General features: G+C 55.3%; 1 protein-coding gene and 1 pseudogene across 3 annotated transcripts; both read right to left on the bottom strand.

Annotated features, from left to right (window-relative positions):
• Positions 1-1087: 1087 nt before the first annotated feature.
• On the bottom strand, positions 1088-1206 carry LOC118613093 (annotated as a pseudogene).
• A 12388-nt stretch (positions 1207-13594) lies between these two features.
• S100A16 (S100 calcium binding protein A16) lies at positions 13595-19503 on the bottom strand. Of its 3 annotated transcripts, none has more exons than XM_016141174.2 (3): positions 19374-19503; positions 14532-14709; positions 13595-14319 (listed from the first exon to the last, which is right to left on the bottom strand). In XM_016141174.2, the coding sequence occupies exons 2-3, from the start codon at positions 14682-14684 to the stop codon at positions 14161-14163; spliced, it is 312 nt and encodes a 103-aa protein (XP_015996660.1). In that variant the 5' UTR covers positions 14685-14709; positions 19374-19503; the 3' UTR covers positions 13595-14160. The 3 variants fall into 3 exon arrangements, with proteins under 3 accessions (XP_015996660.1, XP_015996651.1, XP_036090804.1); XM_016141165.2 differs by lacking the exon at positions 19374-19503 and adding an exon at positions 19004-19196; XM_036234911.1 differs by lacking the exon at positions 19374-19503 and adding an exon at positions 18269-18374.
• Between the last annotated feature and the right edge of the window lie 1075 nt (positions 19504-20578).

Genomic DNA, 20578 nt, shown 5'->3' with positions numbered 1-20578 from the left:
CGCCTGGCATCTGCAAGGACCCCCGCCCCCTGCCTCCAAACGCGCTCTGGCCTGCATTCAAACCACGCTGGAAAGAAACCTTCCCGGCCTCCTCTTTGCCACTAGTAACGCCACCGTCCACCCAATGACCCGAGCCAGGGCTTGGCTGTCCTCCCAGCTTCCTGCCTCCCCCCCCACACGCCACCCCCCCGCCGCCCTCCAGGTCCCTGCCCTCTCCCCAGCGCTCAGCGACGTCCACGCGGCCAGTGACCCACAGCACCACCTCGCCCCAACTACCGCGAACACCGCTGCAGTCTCCCCGCCTCTAACCTGGTCCCCCACTCTGACTATCTGCAGCTCTGCCGCCGGGCGATCTTAAAATTCAAATCTGAGCACGTCGTTCCCCAGGCGAGGACACTGAGCGAACCCCCAGAGCCTCCGGAGAAGGCCCCCCCGTCCCGGGCGCCTCTACCGACACGCCAGGCCCGCCCACGCCTCCGAGTCCTTGCTTCGGGCAGCCCTTCCTCCGGTCGTCCGCCTGTCACCTCTCCAACTGCTCACGCATCATCCCCTCTGTGCAAGGCCCGCATCTGTTCCCCAGCCCCCAAAACCCCGGTCCCCGCGCGCGTGCACCCCGCGCGAGCAGGCGCGCTCAGTTCCGCGTCCCTCCTGGGCTCCTTCCCACAGCCGTGTGACTGCACCTAGCAAGTTTAATTGTCACTGTTTCCGTACGTCTCCCCTGCTAGGCTGGGCCGCGGGGAAGCAGACTCTGGGGACTGTCACTCCCTCTGTCCCTGGCACCTGGCACAGAGCAGCTGTTTGGTGAGTGGCCAGAAGGGGGCACCAGAGCTGCCCCTCCAGGCCACTCTCCTCCCTCCTCCCTTCACACCACATTCCCAGAGGCAGGCCCCAAACCCTCCACCTCCACCTGAACCTTCTCAAGGCCGACCAGCCGCCCGCACTCTGCAGACCCGGCTTTTCTGGTGGCACCAGAAGCTTCCTTCGTCGTTTTTTTTTGTTTTTTGTTTTTTTAGGCGAGGCAACCCTTGGTTGACCTCATAGACTGCAAGGACCTTGTCAGCTTACAATCCCTAATTTTTATTTTTTACACCTGCAACACCTGGTCTTCCTAGGTGGTCTCCCATCCAAGTACTAACCAGACCCGACCCTGCTTCGCTTCCGAGATAAGATGGGATCGGGCTTGTTCAGGGTGGCGAGGCCATAGACCAGAGGTTTTCTTCTTGCAGTGTAGGGCGGGCAATTGAACACAGCCACCCATTCCCCCCCAGCCGCTGGGTCCATCACCCCCACCCTCCTCCGAAGGAAGAGGCACAAGGCCCCGCCCCCTCTAGGCTGCCCCGCCCTCTCCCTCACCTTGTGGGGGACCCCACCCCCGCCTAGGGCCAGGGTGCAGTTGGGCAGCTGCTGTCTGTGATGAGGTGGGGAGGGTCAGTTTGGGAAGCAACAAGATTAGAATATAGAGATCTTTCTGGCTTCAGCTCCAAATGACATTCTCTGGTCCACAGCTGAGATCCGGAGATTTTCTCAGAACTCCGCAGGACAGGGGTGCGGGCGCGCGACACCCTCGGAAGCCCGGATGCTCAGGCCTGCGCCTTGGCGGCCCTTCTGTTGTCGTCTCCACGGTCGACAGGGTCATTCCACAAGGATCCGGTCAGCAACAAACCGTTCCGTGTGCTCCCGCCACCGTTTGTGTCCTCGGAAACGCAGGCTCCCAGGACACAGCCACTTCTCCCGTCATCCCCTGCACTGCCGGACCTCGGGGGTAGGGACTGGCCTGCACGACCCGTGACTCCTTACAAGCAGAGCCCCGGACCCCCTGCTGTCCCAGCAAACACGAGGCCTGGGCGTCAGGCAGACGTGGGTCTGGAGCTGCCCTTTGTCAGAAGGGAGGGCTGAGGATGGAAAACGTCGCTTGGTGAACAGGCGCTAACAGGAAGCAGCGTAAGACAGAGTGATTAACAGTCTTCCCAGCAACACCCAGCGTGAGAGATCCGTTCCGATGTGTTCTCACAAACCCAGGGGACTTGGCAAATCTCAGAAAGGGACAGTTGGCAGCTTCAGGAGTAGAAGGGTGACTCGGGAGGGCAGGGATTTTGAAGATTATAGGGTATTGCTCAAGAGGAAGGGCTTTTAAGAGATCGGGGCGTCATACCAGGAAACAGTCACAGCAGGGGAGTTAGGATGTCGGCTTCTGAGTTCGAATCTTGACTCCTCCGTTTTAGTTGTATATATCAACACCTTTCAGCTCACAGACACAGAAGTTCAGCAGGAGCCCACTGAGGTCAAAGGTGATGCTTCGAGTTACAGAACTGGAAGTTCCTTTGATAACTGCAGGATCAATGAACCACAGCCTTGGGGGGTAAGAGGGGGAACGCAACACCATCCATCCTTCCATCCATCTATCTATTCATCTCTCTATCCCTCTATCCATCCTTCCATCTTCCCACTCGTCCTCCCATCCATCCGTCCATCCTTCTCTCATCACTGTTTGTCTCTCTTTCATGCTGTCCTCACCTGCACAGTCCCATGACCTCTCTGTGTAATGAGGAACATGGTCACAGACTGCCCCAGCTTTGTACGCCCAGAGCCCATATTTCTTGGGAAGAGTCTCGACTGGCCCTGCCCGGTTCGTGTGTTCGGCCGTGGACCGATCCCTGCCTCCGGGGAGTCAGGGTGCCATGACTGGCCAGTGTGGGTCATGAGCACAGCCCTACGGCCAGGAGTCTCTCGCCAAAGAAAATCATCACTGCACTGGCCAAGTGACCTTACGCGCGTTCCGTAACCCCCGCCTAAGCATCAGCTTCCTGCCCTGTGACACGAGGACGCCATCGCCCGCGTCGCAGATCACGCGAGACGACGCTCGGCAGCACAGAGTGAGCACGAACCAGGCAAATGTTACTCCACGCGGCAGCAGAGGAAGAAACCGTGACCGGCGGTCAGAACCGACGAGCTTGGGGAGAGGAGGCCGCCTGCCATGCCAGCGACGTGAACCGTGGTCAAACCGGCCCCCCCCCCCACACACACACACCAAAAGCACGAGGACAGCGTCAGCTCCTGGTTGCCCTGCCAATATTTGTCTGTCCTTTGAGGCCTCATGTTGAGATCTGCTAATGTCAGAGGTTAACCAACTAAGAAAAAAATGTAAGAAAGGAAACCTTAAAATGGAGAAGAGTCTGTTCATTTCTTCCATTCTTCCTCCTGCCTGGAAATGATCGTGTTTTTGCATTATAATTGGCAAGACTTCAAGGCCTGGCCTCGAAAGTCATGGAGTTTGGTGACGACCCAGCCTGATTCGGTTCCCTGCCTCCCATACCCCATCACGTAGACAAGAAAATCAATGCCCTGCGTGGTGTAGATACACATGTGATTGTTGCAGCCCATTCATGCAATCTTTTAAGATGATCCCCCCATCGCCCCTACCCCCTGCCCCGCTGCCAGTGACCCCAGCTCTCCAGTCACCAATCAGCCTCCGATTCACATCTGAATTCTCAAAGGGACTTTCCTTCTGGCAAGAAATTGAGCCGATTTCTGGAATTTGGGGGTTTACCACGCAGTCATAAGAATGAAGAAGAATTAGTCTCTCAAGACAAGATCATCCCTAAGTGAAGCGACATGGCATGACTTTCTGAACCTGCCCAGCTTTGGGCCAGACGAACATCTTCTAATGAGGAAAGGGGGGACCAGGCAAGTAAGAGAGAAGAAACTAAAGTCTACGGAGTGTTTACGCTTGCGGACATTGTTCTAAGTACTGCACACACTGCACCTGATTTTGTCCTCCCGGCCACCCTGTCTCGTGGACAGTGTCTGTGATTATCAGATCAGGAAACAGAAGCCCGGGGAATTAGGTGCAGAGCCAGGATGTGAACTCAAGTCGGCCTGGTTCCAGAGCACCCTCCCCAGTCACCCTGACAGCTGCTCCTTCGCCCGAAGTCCCCCCTCCCGGCTCCTCCTCCCCTCCCCAGCCCTGCCGCCGGGCCCATCGAGAGTCTTCTACCCCGTTCTGTCTTCACTGCCTCTCTCTGTCTCCTTCTCTCTCGCCTCCTGTCTCACAGCATCGTCAGCCTCTCAATGTAGAGAACTCCTGAAATCAAAGGATTTGAATCTGCAGCACGCAGCCAGCCCTACCCTCCAGCCCCCAGCTCTCACTGCTCCCCGGGTGGCCAAGCCCCGACGTGGGCAGCGGGCACCGTGTCTGCCTTGCTCTGCGGAGCCGCAGACCCGGCCAGGCAGCCTGGCCGGCCACACGCCCTCGCCAAGTGGTGCTGGGTTTTCCTCGGAACCTCACCAAGCCAGACCCCTCCTCTCCGTGCCTGTAGGTACTGCCTCGCCCCGGCTGTCCTGGGTCAGCAAGCCCCTGACCAGTCTCCTCCTGGACTCCTGTCTCTCCTTTCCTCATCCATGCTGATCACAGCTGTCCATCTCGTCGCTCACTTGTTCAAACACTTTTTGGATCTCTCTGCTGACCACCTCATCATTTAAACTCTACAGTGTGGCTCTCAAGGATACGCCTCTCCGACTCATCCTCTGCTCACATACCCAGTGAATGTTTATTAGGCATTGACCTTGCGCTAGGCCCTGGGGATACGTTGGTGAATGAAACAGGTGCAATCTCTGCCCGGCGCAGCAGGTAATCAAGCGTGGAAGATAGAAAGTCAGTGTATAACGACAAGCTGCAGTGAGCGCCGTGCGTGGAAACTAATGGGCACCGAGGCCGGGAGTCAGCGCCTGGGCAGGATGCTCAGGAAAGGGCTCGCCCAGGAGGAGGCCTGCCGTCTGACACCTGAAGGAAAAGAAGTTCCCCACACAGGGAGAGGACGGCACACGCTCCAGGCAGCAGCTCCCAGGGGCGAGAGGGCTGAGGAGTGGAAGAAGCAGAAGAACAGTGTGGGCTGAGCCGGGCTGGCAGGGGGCAGAATGCAGGAGCCGAAAGAAACTGGAGAGAGGTCAGGGCGGGGTCGGATCAGGCGGAGGCTTGCGAGCCAGTGAAAGGGGTCTGGGCTTCATTCTCGGTACAGCAGGAAGCCGTTGGAGGATTTTAAGGAATGGGATGACAAACATCTAATCTGAAAGATGACTCTAAGGAACACTCAAAAAAAGATGGTAGAATAGACACACTCTTTAATTTCTCCACTTTGGAACCTCACCGAGAATAACCAAACAAACAAAACGTGGCAGAAGGCGGGGGAAAAGTTTAATGAAACTGGTATAATTCCAGGCCACAAATCATGAAGATCCCTTGCTGACTGCGATTATGCGTGGATCCAAGCCAGGGTATCCCAGGAAAGCAAGGATATGCCACCTGGACCCTTGGATAGGACACTCCCAAAAGGAGTATCCAACGTTTCCTTGATTTGCAGCAATGATATTTGAGGCTGTGAACAAGCTAAGACGAGACCTCACAGCAGGCACGGGGGAGCAGCAAGAAACCATGCTGTCGTGACATTCATATTGCCTTGTGCTATGGCTCCTAGTCGAGGGTGGACAGGGGCGAGGCAGGAGAGGAAGCAGAAGATGTAAGTTTGCACGCCGCCGAGTTTAGCTGTGATGCAATCCTGCCTCCCGAACGCCAGCAACGGGGAGGAGATCCGCACCCCCCCACACCTCCAGGAGCCCCCCGAGTGCACGAATTCATGAAAATGACCTGTTTTCTAAAATAATTTTTAAAAAGATACAAAGATTCAAATAAAAGACTATAGCAAAAGAAGGTGAAGAAGAGAGAGTTAGAAGACTTCAGAAAAGAAATTTTTTAAAAAGAAAAACATTACATAGATGCAGGTCATAGTTTAAAATAGAATGGAAACAACGGGAAACGAAATCGGGAACAGAAGGAACGGGTTTAAGAAAATCGTAAAAATGAAATGAAAAAGCACAACAATGGAAATATCATTGTGGAAAGGACAAGAAATGTGGGTAAACCTAGGCAAGAAATAACTGTTATTCCTGAAGAAGAGAACAAAGCAAGTAGGATAAAATCATCTAAAATAAATACTTGACTGGCCAGAGACCTTGATGGGTATAGTATATTCCAAGGGAGAAAAACATGACCCAGAATTATCCACACCAAGACACATTCCGATGAAGTTACCGGATTAAGGGGGAAAAAAATGAGATTTCTATTTCCATCTGGTTAAAACATGACAGTCTACTGTTTTTGGTTCATAGCTAAGCGCAAGAGAAAATACAAGAAATCCTCAGATTTCCTCAAAGCAGAGGAGGAACTAAAAATCAAGTGAGTATCAGTAAATGCTGTCCCTGGGGAGGGGTGGTCTCCAGCCTTAGGAAACAAGGGCCTTCAGTTAAGAACCAGCAGAGAAGAGGTGAGGCTTTAGATCTGCAAGGAGCTGGGAACTGGGAAGCAAAGACCCTCAAAGGCCTAAAAGAAACGGCCGGAAAGAAAAATCTCCTCCCAGCAAAATGAGATTGCAACGAAGTTTTGTATATCTTGGCCTGGGCTCTGGATAGGAAAAAACTATTTTCCTTGAGAAATTTTAACCATGGCTTGCCTTCCTGTAGGTTTGAGAATTTAGTGTACCTGATTGGCAGGGTTCAGAAAAATCTCAAAACAAGAAATTAACGTAAAAACGGTACTAAATTGGTAGTAGCCTTGGGGCCCTTGGGAAGAGCAAAATGGCTGCGAAGGCCCAAGCCTTTATCCCAGATTCCCAAGATTCTGTTCCCAGATGAAACTAAGATTGAAATTTGAAAAATTACATAAAATAGGCGGTTTTGCAGAAAAAACATAGCTTACCAATATTAATGAAGAGGGAGAAAATCTAAAGGCCCATAATCATTAAAGAAACTGATCAGTAGTATAAATCTATACAGGCACACACACAAAAAAGAAAATTAAAAATAAAACAGACCCGAATGGTTTTTACGGACAAATATACCAAATCAATGGGGGGGAGAAATCTTACACTTATATGTCCAGAAAATAGAAAAAGAGTAAATACTGCCCAATTTACTTTCTGTGGCAGGTATGAAAAACATTTATAGTAAAAACTGCTAGTTGCTTCATTACCTATCGTCCCCTTGTCTCTCATAGTGAAAGAATCTTTACTTTTAAGTTCAAATAAAGGCCATACTCCTCAGCCTTTCTTGCAGCTAGGTGTAGCCACGTAACTAAGATCCAACCAAACAAGTAGACAGAAATGATGTATGCAACTTCTGATTCATACTCTTAATGGCAGAGAACAGGCCACTTCTTCACCGTGCTGCTTAGAAAAGGATGAGACATTTGGACCAAACAAAAGAGGGATGACTGAGCAAAACCACCCACCAAAATAGCCCTAAGCCACCCACTTCCAGATGGTATACAACAAAGAAATAAACTTCTCCTTCATTCAAGCCACTGCTATTTTTGGTATCTGTTACAAAAACAGTGTAACAAATCTGTGTACTAAGTAAATCACGGGTAGATACTATTAACCTAAAACTAAAAAGCCGAAGTGAGAAGCAATTTATCTGAGATGGAAAAAAAATAGCTATTCAACAATCGCTGATTCCAGCAGAAACTCAAAGAGCCTTCCTGTTAGGAGGTGAAGGCAGGGAGTATTTATGAGACAGGGAAGGGGAATAATCAATCACACCAATAGAAGGAGGAAATTTGTATAGGAGCAGATAAGCTAACACGGTGATCCTAATTCTAAAGCAAGTCATAAAGCCTGCTTCCCTGTTATCTCAGCAAACATTTATTTGGAATACAATGCTGCTTTAGGCCCGGTCCAAAGGTTCCTTTGCTCAGTTATAACATTCCAAAGGTGTGACGGGGAGTCCCTCTGAGAAGGCGGCTCCGACTCCTTTTCCAAGCGGCTTCACATAAATTAGTTTGCACAATACTAACACCGGAAATGCACCATATCGGAAAGAAAAATTGGAAGCCAATCTCGATTAGATGATAGGCACAAAATCCTAAATAAACGATTAGCAAATGGAATCTAGTGTTATACTTTAAAAAATATTTTAAGAAATTTAAATCACTTCTTCAAATAAATAAATAAATAGGAAAAAAAGAAAGAGAGACATATAGCTCTCCATCACAAAATGTTTAAATAATTAGGGAGCAGGTATTTAATATAAAGAGAAAGGATAAATATAAAAAAATACATCATGACTAAGTTGGGTTTATGCAATGAGTATACGGATGGTTTTTATATGAGAAAATACACGAACGTAAGTCACCACATTAACAGAGTATTCAAGCAATGAAATATGATACAGTCATGAAAATCAAATACACTAACAGTGTGTATAAATCTCTTATTTTAAACAAGAGCGGAAGCAGTTAAAGTATCTATGCCGTATGATAGCATTTATGTAAAGAGCAAAAACATGCGATACTAAATAATACATTACTTAGGAATATGTGCAAATGTGATCAAAATTATTATTTTTTTAACCAAGGGCATCTTAGACGCATAATTCAGGATGGTGACTGTGGCTTGGAGAGGGCCAGCACAATACACGATTGTACACAAGGGCCTTTAACTAGGTCTGTAAGTTATATTTGTTTTAAGTCATCAAAAGCAAATATTTTAAAAGTGTTCGAATTCAACAAAGTTGAATACTGCATTGTTTTCTACGCACTTGAACTATTTCATCACTAAAAGAGTAGAAAAAGAAAAAGAAAAAGAAAAAGAAAAAGAAGAACAGAAAGCGAGCACCCAGGGAGAGAAAGCCAGCCACGTGCGAGGTAGAAAAACCCACTTCTCTGAGCTTTTTCCCATGGCACTCAGAATGGCAGCCGGCAGTGGCACCGTGTCCACGGGAATCAGCGAGAAAGAATGCATGACCAGAGAGCTTTATGCCCTGCCAAAAGCTGAAAGAACTCGGCAACCCCTGAGCCAAGAGCCCTTTGAAATCCAACCAACCGAGTGACAATGACGAATCCGACAAAGGGGGCGGGAACGGAGAGCCAGGATAGCAGGTCGGTCTGTGAGCCCTGGACTCAGAGAACCAAGACTAAACTCGCCTTGAAAATCGCAGCTACAGAAGGGAATGCAAACATCGCGCGTCGACATTTTAAAGTTAATGTACCTGTCACAAATCGGTGGATTGAGACGGGCAAATGGGAGTCAAGTGTGGAAGTACTGTGTTTCCTGCAGCCTTCGGGCAGACTCCAAAGATTCTGTCTAAAATGAAAACATGTGAGGAGTTGTTTTTTTACCTCTAGACTCTTTAGTTTACTATTTCTCATGACGACAAAAATTGATCTGAAGGTCGGTGACTTGTCCGCTTTCTCAGGGATAGTTTCCACTTTTGTTATCTACAAGTAAAACTTAAAGAGCACTGTTTAGCACAGAGAACACGGATCGTTGTTGTGTTTTTGTAACTTCTTTCCTGTAAGTCTGTCTCAGGCTTCCCGGGGTGTGTACCGACCCAGAGAGAACCAGATGGTGTTCATCAAATGACGATGCTTGCTTCTGGGCGGTGGGGGAGCGATTCGGTCTTTTCTTTTCTCCTCTGTAGTGACCCTCCACAGCTGTTGGGACTGAGACGTGGACAGGAGCCTCTGGCCTTTGGGCGGTCCACGCGGAGTTAGGGAAAGACGGGGTCTGAGTCGCGGGTCACCAGCAGTGTGTGCTTGGCCAGCCACGTTGCCCCTTGAGGCCTTGCCATCCTCATCTGTGAAATGGGAAACCAAGCCCCCATCTCACAGGGAGGACCCAAGGAGACTTGGATGAGAGAATGCTTTTTAAAAACTTTTAACACTGGACGAGCAGAAAGGATTGTTTAGTTTTCCAAAAGTAATTACTAGGAATCTAAACCACCAGGAATCCTAAATTACTGGGTATCTAATTACTAAGAAAAAACAAATGTACAGGAAGTACAAAAGCTGACACAGGTGGTTTTAGGTTCCTTACTCTAATGTGACAAAATAAGCCAGGCCCTCACCCTATAGACTGACAGGTCTGGCTACAGGTGGGTTTGACAGGCAGAACAGATCCCACATGATTTAGGTACTGGGCCAGGCCCGTGTGAGGCCCTGGGCAGAGGGACCCTTTTCAGAGGCACTGTAAGAGCGGCGCTGGTCCCCTGTGCCCACTCAGCCCCTGCTCCAGTGTGGGAGGAAAGCTTGTCCCCTGCTGGCCCCGCCATCCGCGGGGAGGCCTCAGGCTGACCTCCCTGACCGCAGAGGCGGCATCCGTCCCTCGGGGGCCTCTTTGGCTCTAGGCCCTGAAGCCCAAGCCCTGACCAACGTCAAGTTTCTCTGACCCCGCTGGAGCTCGGAGTCCTCCCCAGCTCCACAGGCTTGCGCTCACGCCTCCTGGAAGCAGGCCTCTAATCGGGGTTACCCGCCCTCTGGATTCCAGCCAGCTGTGCCAAAGTGCTGGGGGCGGAGGGAGGGGCTGGGCTCCAGACGCTGTCCCGACAGAGCGGCAGGGCCGGGGGCATGCCGCCTGTCTCAAGGAAACAGGAGCAGGGAGGGTCTTGAGAACCAGGGCTGGGGGTTCCCGCACCGTGCCCCCCTGTCCCCCATTCTAAGAGGCTCAGTGTGGAGGACCGAAAAATGAGGAGCTGGCCCGTCGGAAGGGAGGAGACAGGAGGGAGACGCCCCGGGACTTCACAGCATCCCTCGCACCTTGGCTTCGGGTAGCCGCCCCCTCCGCCACAGCGAAGCCTCCGCACCTGGCCTTCATCCCGCCGCAGCCTCCACGCGGCTCTTTGTCCCTCTTCCTCGCCCCCGGCCTTCGGCCTTCACCTCTCTCCTGCTTCCATTTCACCCCTCCCAAGCTTCCCCGCAGCCCCGCCCGACACCCCCGGGACCTGACGCTGTCCTCGCTGTCCTTGTGGGTTTGCTTCTGTGCTCCCTAAAGGAATTTCGGAAAAAAAAAAAACAAACAAAAACAAAACTATGTACCACCTCGGATGTGTTTTAAATTGACAGCTAAGATTTCTTTTTTGTCATGAGTCTAAATCATTGCGAAGGGTATAGTTTCTGAAATGCTTTAGATACTGTGACATTTTAAAATTAAACCATTCAGACTTTTTAATGTGTGTGTGATAAAATCCGAACATCACCGTGGTCTGCTGTCCTCTGTGATTCATCGAAATATAAATAAAATAACTATGTGGGAGGGGATGAAACTTTCCTCTAACCTCAAGGATTTTTCGGTTGGTCTAATAACCAAGTAGACATGAGACAGGTTAGCAAGAGAAACAAATAGGACGATATGTATGTGTGAAACCTGCAAACCCAAGAGAGTCAGAGACCCCACATGTATGAAAGTTTCAGAGACAGGAAGGGGAAAAAGCTGTATAACACATTCTGAGCTGGGATGAGGCAAGATGCCTTGGGAGCTTCAGGGGGTCATTGCAGGGTGACAAGAAGAGTAGACATTTACGAAACGGACTTTGTCCTGCCCCGTAAATAGGCCAGAAGAAGTTTTCTCTGATAATCTCTTATGATGGGCAAGGCCCTTAATTCAAGTTCTTCCAGGTGGTTAAGGCAGGGACAGAAGTTTCTCTTAGCCCATGGCTAAAGTTGCCTTTAGCTCAAAACATATATGCATACCACAGAGGCGCATCTTGGGGTGACTCATTCTGAACCCCCACAATAGAACAACCAGACAGAACTGATAACGAAACAGAGGGGTAGGATAACCCTACACGCCAACGGGCCTAACGGATACATACAAAGCACCCGAACAGACACATTCGAAGCTCCCCACCCAACACCAGCAGAAAACACATTCTTCTCAGGTGCAGGAGGCCCGTCCTCTGGGACAGAGGACCGAACAAGTCTTAATAAATTTAAGCAGATTGGACTCATAACAAGTATCTTTTCCAATCACAATGGAATGGAACGAGAAATTAGTAGCAGTAAGAAAATTGAAAATTCACAAATATGTAGAAATCAAATAATACAACCGATGGATCAAAGAAGAAATCACAAAGGAAATTAGAAAATGCCTTGAGACAAATAAAATGAAAATACAGCATGCCAAAACTTATGAGATGCAGCAAAAGCAGTACTAAGAGGAAAATTTATAGTAGTAAACACCTACATTTTAAAAAGTATGAAGAGGGTTTTAAGAGGTGGGAAAATACTCTGTGCGATATTAACATGATGGTGTGGGGGTTTGGAACGAGTCACCCCAAGATGTACCTCTGTGGTATGTGTATTGTTTTGAGCTTGAGGCAACGAAGATCCTGTATGCTCAAGAGAAACTTCTGCCCCCACAATCAGCAGAGTGAAATGGCAGCCTATGGCATGGGAGAAAATCTTTGCAAGCCATATATCAGGTAAAGGCTTACTATCCGGAATAGACAACTAACTCCTACAACTCAATAATAATAAATAACCCAGTTTAAAAAATGGTCCAAGGACTTAGACATTTCTGCGAAGCAGAAGTACGAATGGTCAACAAGCATATGAAAAGATGCTCGACATCACTAATCACCAGGAAAATGCTCATCAAAACGGCCATGAGATACCATCTCACACCCATTAGCATGGCCGCTATCAAAAAAGAGAAATGACAAGTGTTGGCAAGAACGTGGAGAAACTGGAGCCCTTGCGCCCTGTGCGTAGCAATGTAAAATGATGTCACCAGCCACTACAGAAAACAGTTGAAAGTTCCTCAAAAATTAAAAAAAAATATAACTACCATATGACCCAGCAATTCCGCTCCTGGTATGTGTCCAAAAGAACTGAAAACAGAATCTCTAAGAGATAGTCACATTCCCGTGTCCGAAGGATGAGTGGATAAAGGAAATGCAGTATATTTGTGGAATATTCCTCGGCCTTTAACGAGAAGGAAATTCTGTCATACGTGACTACGTGGACGAACCTCGAGATTACACTAAGTGAAATAGGCCTGTCACAGAAGGACAAATCCTGCACGATTTCACTTCTGTGAAGTAACTAAAGCCACCAGACTCACAGGAGCACCACGCAGAAGGGTGACCAGGGACCTGGAGGGGCAGCGGGGACTTGTCATTCAGCGGGAAGAGTTTCCGTCAGGCGAGATGAAGTTTCCAGGGATCCACTGGACAGTGTGCATGTCGTTAACAAGACTGGGGTGTACTCGGAGTGTGTTAAGAGGGTAAATGTGTCATGGGTTTTTTACCCCAATTGTTACACACACACGTACACACTCACGCACACACGATTTGCAAATGCATTCGAGTAAAACCGGCTGTGTCTGTGAATCTTTGGAAAAATCTTAAACCTTGGGGTACACTGTCCCGAGTTGAAAACCAGGAGTGCAGAGTCCCACAGGCTGGATATCCTGCCATTCCCCTACCTCCCGGTGCTGCCCCACCCCCCCCAACCACCCCCCACTCCCCCTCCCCACCCATCCCTCCGTGGCTCTCTCAGGCAAGGAGCAGGGAGGAGCAGGGCAGCTGGCGTGGTTCCCCCACACACCAGCTGCAAGTGGTACTTTCCTTGCTCCTCCCCCCTTGTACCCCCGCTTTCCCATCCCATCAATCTCTCTGCACATCAGATTGATCTGTTGATGAGGATTCGGGGCCTTGGCACAGTCATGGCTCAAGCCTGGGGGTCACCCCTCTCCCGCCCGGCGCTGCAGTGAGGACCAGAGAGTCCCCCTTGCCTCAGGGACCCAGGGCAAAGACCACCAAGCTTGAGGAGGCTCCAAGGAGTGGAGAGGTTTTAATGAGCATCACAAAGGGACTGGGCGGGGGCGACACAAATTCCGAATCCCGCCTTTTTTGTCATGCTTCGGCGGCTGAGCAGGAGGGAGGGGGCTCGACCCTGCGTTCCCTGCCCGAGCCCGCTGCTGGGCAGGTCCTGGAAGGCCCCTGCACCCAGCAGAGGGGCCCCGGGGACAGGTGGAGGCCTGCGGGCAGCGAGCGGACCCCAGAGGTCAGGAGAGACGCAGAATCCGGCGGGCACATCAGCCACCGGAAGGGGGGATGGACTGAGGAAACTCTTGGGGGTCCCCAAACAGCACAAGAGGGGCTCCCAGGGCCTGCTGGCTCCAGGGACTGAGACCCTCAGGGAGGCACCCTCAGGGAGACACTCTGAAGTGACGTCGCACCCTCCCCCTGCTCGGCAAAGGTCAGCGGAAGGTCTGGAGGGACAAGGGGAGGACGGGGGCGGGGCGGGCGGGAGGCCGCGGACGGCGCGCGGGAGCCCCACGCGGGGCGGGCGTGGGTGCCGCGCCGCGAGGGGCCGGCAGGGGGCGCGGTGCTCTAGCAGCCGCTCTGCTGCTCCTGCTGGCGGATGAGGTTGGCGATGGGGCTGGTGATGCCGCCTATCAAGGTCCAGTACTCGTCGAAGCTGATGCGGCCGTCGTGGTTGGCGTCCAGGTTCTGGATGAGCTTGTCAGCCGCCTTCCGGTTCCCCGTGTCCTGGGGAGGGACCGGGGTGCGCAGCGCTGAGCGCGGCAGAACCCAGGCAGACCCCGGCATTGGGGCTGGCAACCCGGGGGCAGAACCCTTGCTGCCTGGGAGAGAGGGCAGAGGCCTGGGCGGGGTGCGGACCGTGGTTTTGGGGGGACAGAGGCTGCCGTGCGGCAGGCCCCCTCGGGGGACGCGGGCGCCGGGGGCCGGGGCGGCCTTACCGTCAGCATGTGGTTGAGCTCCCTCTGCAGCATCTTCCGGAAGCTGCTCTTGCTGATCTTGTTCTTGACCAGGCTGTGCTTAGACACGTACTTGTAGAAGTTCTCCACCAGCACCACGACCGCCTTCTCCAGCTCGGTGTAGCAGTCCTCCATGTCAGCACCTCACTCCCCGAGGGGCCTGCGGCACGGGGAGGCGCAGGTGAGGCCCCCACGGCCGCACCCGGCGCGCGTGCCCGCGCCCCGCGCCCGCGGAGGGAGGAGGCCGGAGGGGGAGGCCCCGGGTGGGCGCGGGGGCGGACCTGGAATGACAGCTATGTGCCGCTCTAACCCAGGTGCTCCCCACGCAACCGCCTTAACAGGTTCTCCGGGCCCTGCCCCTGCCCGTGCCCCAGGCACCCGGCCTGTCAGAGGCCCAGGAGATCAAGAGGCTCCGTGGGAAGAGCGCACCCATGCCTCCGCCCTCGGCGCCCTGGCCCTCGCGTCCGCTGTCCTGGGGACCAACAGCCAGGGCCTGCTGGGGGTCGCTAAGGCGGGGCTGGCGCGGCGGAAGCCAGGGTCCCCCAGCAGGACCAGCTGAGACTCCAGCGCCAGGCAACAAAGCAGGCGGCAGGAACCTCCCAGGCCCTTCCACCGGGCGCCAGGATAGAGTCCAGGGCCTCTGACGTCCTGAGCCATTGAGTAGGACATTGTGTAGGCCCCCAGCCTAGCCGTCCTCACGCCCACACGGAGACACACAGCAGGACCCAAGAAACCCTCATCTCATCACCAAAGGAGGAGCCAGGCCCGGCCTGCCCCAGCTGGAGACAGCGGCAGCCAGCCAAAGGCCACACTCACCCCCTTGCCCCAAGACAAAAGGCACTCACATCGCCAGCGGACACAGCCTTCTGAATAACAGGATATGAAGGGGACTGGCGGATGTAGGATGCACTCTGGGAGTCGCCGCCCATGCCCAGAGCCCCCCCAAGTGAACCCGGGCAAACGAGCCTCCCCTCCCGCCCCCAAGCCCAGGAATGAGCCGCAGCCACCGAGCCCATCGGGTCCGGCTCGGGAAGGTGGACACAGCCGCCGTCCGGGCCTGGGCGTCCGCGGGAAAAGCAGGTCAGCCTCGCCAGGCCCCTCCGCAGCCCCCGCCCTCGCCGCCGGCTCTTAACTGCCTGGCGGTGACCCTCTTCCCATGTCCCCCGGACCTGCCCTCTCTACCAAGTTGAAGCCCGTACGAACTGCACTCCCACGGGAAGCCTGCCTGACCCCTGCCCTCTGCACCCCGCTCCCCAGCTCCCACAGACTCTCGGCCGCACTGGCCAGGGCCACCAGCTGGTTGTGGCCACAGCGTCTTCCTGGGCCTCGTCCCCCCAGACACCAGACATTCTTGGGAGCAAGAAGAGGGTTTCTGACACACAGCCATTGTGTTTTCTGAACCGGGCGGAAGGACTCTGGGTTTGGAGACGATGTTTTTAAACCCTGGAGATTCGGCCCCCCTGTTTCAGCGCCCGCGTCTCCCGGGCTCGCGCAGCCCGGCCCGGCCCGGCGCTGGGCGCAAGGTCGGTGCCGCACCGACGGCCCACTTCCTTCCAGCCTCGAGACCAGGTAGCGCCCGAAGCCCCCGGCCTCCCTCCTCACATTTTCCTCCTGCAAAGCTTCTCTGCAGGGAGAGTGAGATGAGGCCCGGACACAGGAAAGAAAGAGCTGAGGGGTCGGGCCGGGGCGTCTCTGACCGATGCCCGTCTCCCCCGGTCTGTGGTCTGTGGCCGGAAGGGCGAATCTGGAGCCAGGACTGTGGGGAGCTGCATTCCTTCTCCATACTCTATGTGTTACATTTGTCACTGTGTGGTTCAGTGTTGGGGCCAGTGTTTGCAAAGCCCCTAACATTCATGGATGAGGAGGGAACTGGATCCTCAGCTGTCCTTGGGTGGGCTGTGGCCTTGACACTTGACCACACTCCTGGGACTTCTGAAAGCCTGACCCGTTTCAGCAAGGACTGTGCTGAGTCTACACTCAACCAAGCTTCTCGAGCAGGGAGAGGGTTCGGGGAACGCCCCCACCCTGAGCCATCCCAGACCTTGGTCCCTGAATAGGAATTTTGTGGGAAATAGGAAAAGGAACAGAAATCAGTTTGGGGGTGGCGTGCCATGCCCCCTCCTCCTGGCCCACCCAACCCTCCCACCACCTGCCTTCTAGAAATCTTGTTTCTCCAAGGCGGGCGCCTCTGGCCCTTCCTTCACACCCTGCCCCAGCCCGGGCTGCCTCTGGCAGCCGAGCGGGCAAGACTCAGGTAAGCACCCAGGTGACAATGAGCCACCTGCTGCCAGGGGTGTGACCGCCCCTGAGAGGTAGCCTCAGCAGCTCTGGGTGTCAGTTCCCAGGCCTCCCGGTGGCCGGCTGATCACCTTCCTATAGTCATATGGACTCCACGAGAGATGCGTCTGGAAAAGTGTCCTTCTGAGGGAAGAATGTCGGTGCCTCCACTGGTCAGGTGTCTGCACCCTCTGCCTCCCTCCCTCCCTCCCCGGGGGCCAGGAGGCAGGCTTTGCCTCTACACCAAGCCACAGCCCGCTGCCTGCTCCACCCGGCCACCAACAAGGCTGGAGGGTCCCCAGGCCTGGGACTGGGGGCTGCGGGGTGCAGTGTCCTGTCCTATAAGGAGGTAGGTCCTGCACTGACTTTGCCACAGGTAGATCCTGGCCTGAGAATTGGGAGGAGGTGATATTGGCATCTTCCCAAAAATTGGGAGCAGGAGTGGGGGGGACCACTATGTTCTCCAAAAGGCCTTGTCACCCAGGGCCCTCAACCCTTCCCAGGCTTCTCCTTGTCCTGTCTTTGGCTGAGTCATCATTGAGCTACCAAGAGGCCCCCCTCCCCGCCCTGCCCACCTCAGCCCAGCCTGCTGACTTCTCCAAAACCCCAGATTTCCCTGACTCGAGGCCCCTGGGTCTGAGCCACGCAGACCCCGCCCCAACCCCCAACCCCCCGCCCCGTTCCGTTCCGGCCCCGCCCCTCCCAGTGCCTCTCGGCCACCCCCCATCTCTTCAGCGCCCTCAGCTCCTCCAGCCCGGAGCCCGGACACCCACCACACCCTCCAGAGTCCACCTTCTCTTCCACCTCCACACACACTTCTCGAGCCTTAAATTGTGCCCAGGTGTTGGGAAACGTCCCGGGACTCCTACCCTCCTGGTCCCCGCCCCCTCCAGAGCCTGACTTGGCACGCTCCATCCCTTCGTCTACCTGAAACGCATCCGCCGGTTTATGCGCCATGCGCTCATTCATTCATTCACGGACTCGTGTATTCACTCTCATTCATTCGCCCCTGCTGCCTTCCGTGGGCAGGGGGGGGCGCAACCTGAAGGGGCTGGTAACCCCACTCTGTCTGCAAGGCTGTTGCCAACTCACGTCTCCAGCCTCAGCCGCCCTGTTCTCCGCTCCCCCTCCCCTCCCCACGCTTTTTCCCACTTCCAGAGGCTCCCGTCTCCCCTGGCGCCCTTGCCTGGCCCTTCCCCACGCTCAGAGGACTCACAGGACACACGGCGCGGGGGTTCTGCCATTCCTGAGCCCTCTGTGTGGACTACGGGTCTCCACCCTCCACCCGCTTGTTTTTGGGTGGAGAAAGAAGCCTGCGGCTCTGAAGTGTTTTCCAGAGAAGTGAAGTTGGAGGAGTCTGGCGTGGACACACACACGCACACACGCACACACACGCAGAGAGCCATTTCCTCATGGATGAGGAAAGGCTGAGGCCTGCTCACCAGCTCCCCTGTCCTCTCCCCCACCCGACAGGGCTGGGCCTGCGATGCTCCTGGAGGGGCAGGTGGTTCCACCAAACAAAGCCAGTCAAGCCTGAACCTGCCCAGGTCCGGGGCGGAGGAGCTGCCCAAGCTCCTGGCCCTTCTCCCAGGCTCCCCCAGGATGTCACCCTGCTTCCTCTGGGTCCCACCCACCGTCCGGAGGAACAGCTTCCAAGCACAGTGGGGCCTGAGTCCAGGACCTGCCTGTGACCCGAGGTGGAGGGAAGCCACCTCAGTGCCTGTCTTGTCCCCTCGGGTTCTCAGCTCCCTGCGGCCCTCCCCAGGAGGGCCACCACCTCCCCCAGGACACAGCTCCCAGACCCCAGTGAGGCCAGCGTCGGGGTCTGATGGCCCCAAGCCCTGCCAGCATGCATTCACCCTCTTCCTGTTAGGGGACCGTGGTACTGGCTGTGGACACAGCTCCTGAACACAGCCCGGTGGCAGCCGGGCCAACAGCTGCTGGGCCTGGGCTGGGAGGGGGCCTCGGCGCCCCACCCGCCCCTCCGAAGGCCCCGGCAGCCCCCTGTCCCACTAGAACTCTCCGCCTGGGGCCTTTGGGGAAAGTTAACAGTTAAGGAAAGCTCGCAGCCCGGGCCCTGGCAGGCCCCCTCCCCGGGCCCCTCTCGCCGCCCCTGCTCTGGCCTCCCCAGGCTGCTGCGGGGCAGCCCCAGACCTGGGGCCGGGCCGAGTGCTCACCTGCCTCCTGGGCCGCCTCCTCCCAGCTCCTCTCCAGCAGGGCTCTGGGGCCTGGGCTCTGGCAGGCAGCAGGCACCCCGGCAGGGCCAGAACTCCTCCCCGCAGCTCTCCCAGCCGGGTCCCACTCCCTCCTGCCCTGCCTGGCTGAGCTGGCTCGGTGGGAGCCGGTGACTGCGCTCCCTCTGGACTTGGCCCTGGGGTTGGGCCCTTGTTAAAGCGGTACACACCTTTTTCAGCCCCCCTCCGGTCCCACCCCAGAGGGCGTGCGGGAAGCTGGCACTCCCCCAGCCGCACCCTCCCAGCCCCGCAGGCCCGAGGGAGCCTCCCCACCGGAGAAAGGAAGGGAAGGACTGTCACCTGCCCTTCTCACCTGGGTCACTGGGAACTCAGTTTCAGGGGCCCCAAACGGACTTGTCCGGTTAGCACTCCGGGCCAGCCGGGCTGGCCACACAGGCTTTCTTGGCCTTGGGACTTCCGCGGCCTTGGGACTTCAGGAGGAATCGCTGACTTCTGCCAGCTCAAGTCACAAAGGCAGACACCAGGCACCGGATGTGGGCGCCGCCAGCTCCCAGCCCCAGGCCAGCCCTCCAGGACCCCTCCTGACCCCGTGGGACCTCTGATGCGACACAGGTCTCCTCCGGAGACATCCCTCACCCTGTCCCCAAGGTGCCCAGGGGACGGGCCTTCCCACATCCGGCGGCACACCTGACGCTGCTCAGTGCGGGGGGCCCCGTGTCACCCTCACAGGCCTGAGAGGGCGGTGCCACGAACCGTCCCCCCCCCCCTCCGATGTTACGAGGACACTGGTGGAACATGCCACAGTCCCGAGACACAGGCCGCGAGCCTCGCCGTTCCCTCAGCGCTCGTCCCCGGGCCCAGCACGCCTGGCTCAGGCCCTTGGCGCAGGTGTGCGCTCACGGCCCCCTCTCCTGTCGGGGCCAGAGCACGGGCACCGAGGAGCTTGTCCCTCACGGAGGACCAGGCCCCCCCTTTGGGCCTGGTGCATGGGAAGTGGGTCCCCGCTCGCTCGCCACCCAGCTGCAGCTCCACGTGTCACCCGCCACCCGATGACTCTGCCATTCACCCCACCCGCCCCTCACCCATGGGCCCGTGGACCGCGGGCAAGTATCCAGTCAAGACATCTTTCACTCGTTCCATTCTTTTTATTAATCAAAAGATACAAAACAACCATCATTCTGCAAATGCCCAAGCACCCTGCTGGCCCCCTCACCCCCCAGGTCACACCCTCCTTAGCCGGGCCCCCACCCTGCTGCCTCACTTCCTCCACCCCGGCCCAGGGACAGTCCTGGGCGAGGCTGGGGCAGGGCTGGAGGCGGAAGAGATGGCACCGGACAGACAGGGCTGGGAAAGGGACGAGGAGGTAGGTTCTTAGAGACCTAATTTAATGCCAAGTATGCAGCCCTGTCCCCAGGCCCCTTCCAATCGTTCCCCTTCGCCCAGCTCCTCTCGGCCCTGCCCCCACGCCCCCCCCCGAAGGGCCTGGCCCTCACAGCGTCCCCCCCGACCCCTTCGGCACCCCTCCACATCCATCCCTGCCCCGACCCACCCGCCCAG

The sequence above is a fragment of the Rousettus aegyptiacus genome, unplaced genomic scaffold (assembly GCF_014176215.1).
Source record: "Rousettus aegyptiacus isolate mRouAeg1 unplaced genomic scaffold, mRouAeg1.p scaffold_m13_p_17, whole genome shotgun sequence".
Lineage (NCBI taxonomy): Eukaryota > Metazoa > Chordata > Mammalia > Chiroptera > Pteropodidae > Rousettus > Rousettus aegyptiacus.
Note: the sequence above shows the minus strand (reverse complement) of the source record. Positions and strands in the feature narration are given on the sequence as shown.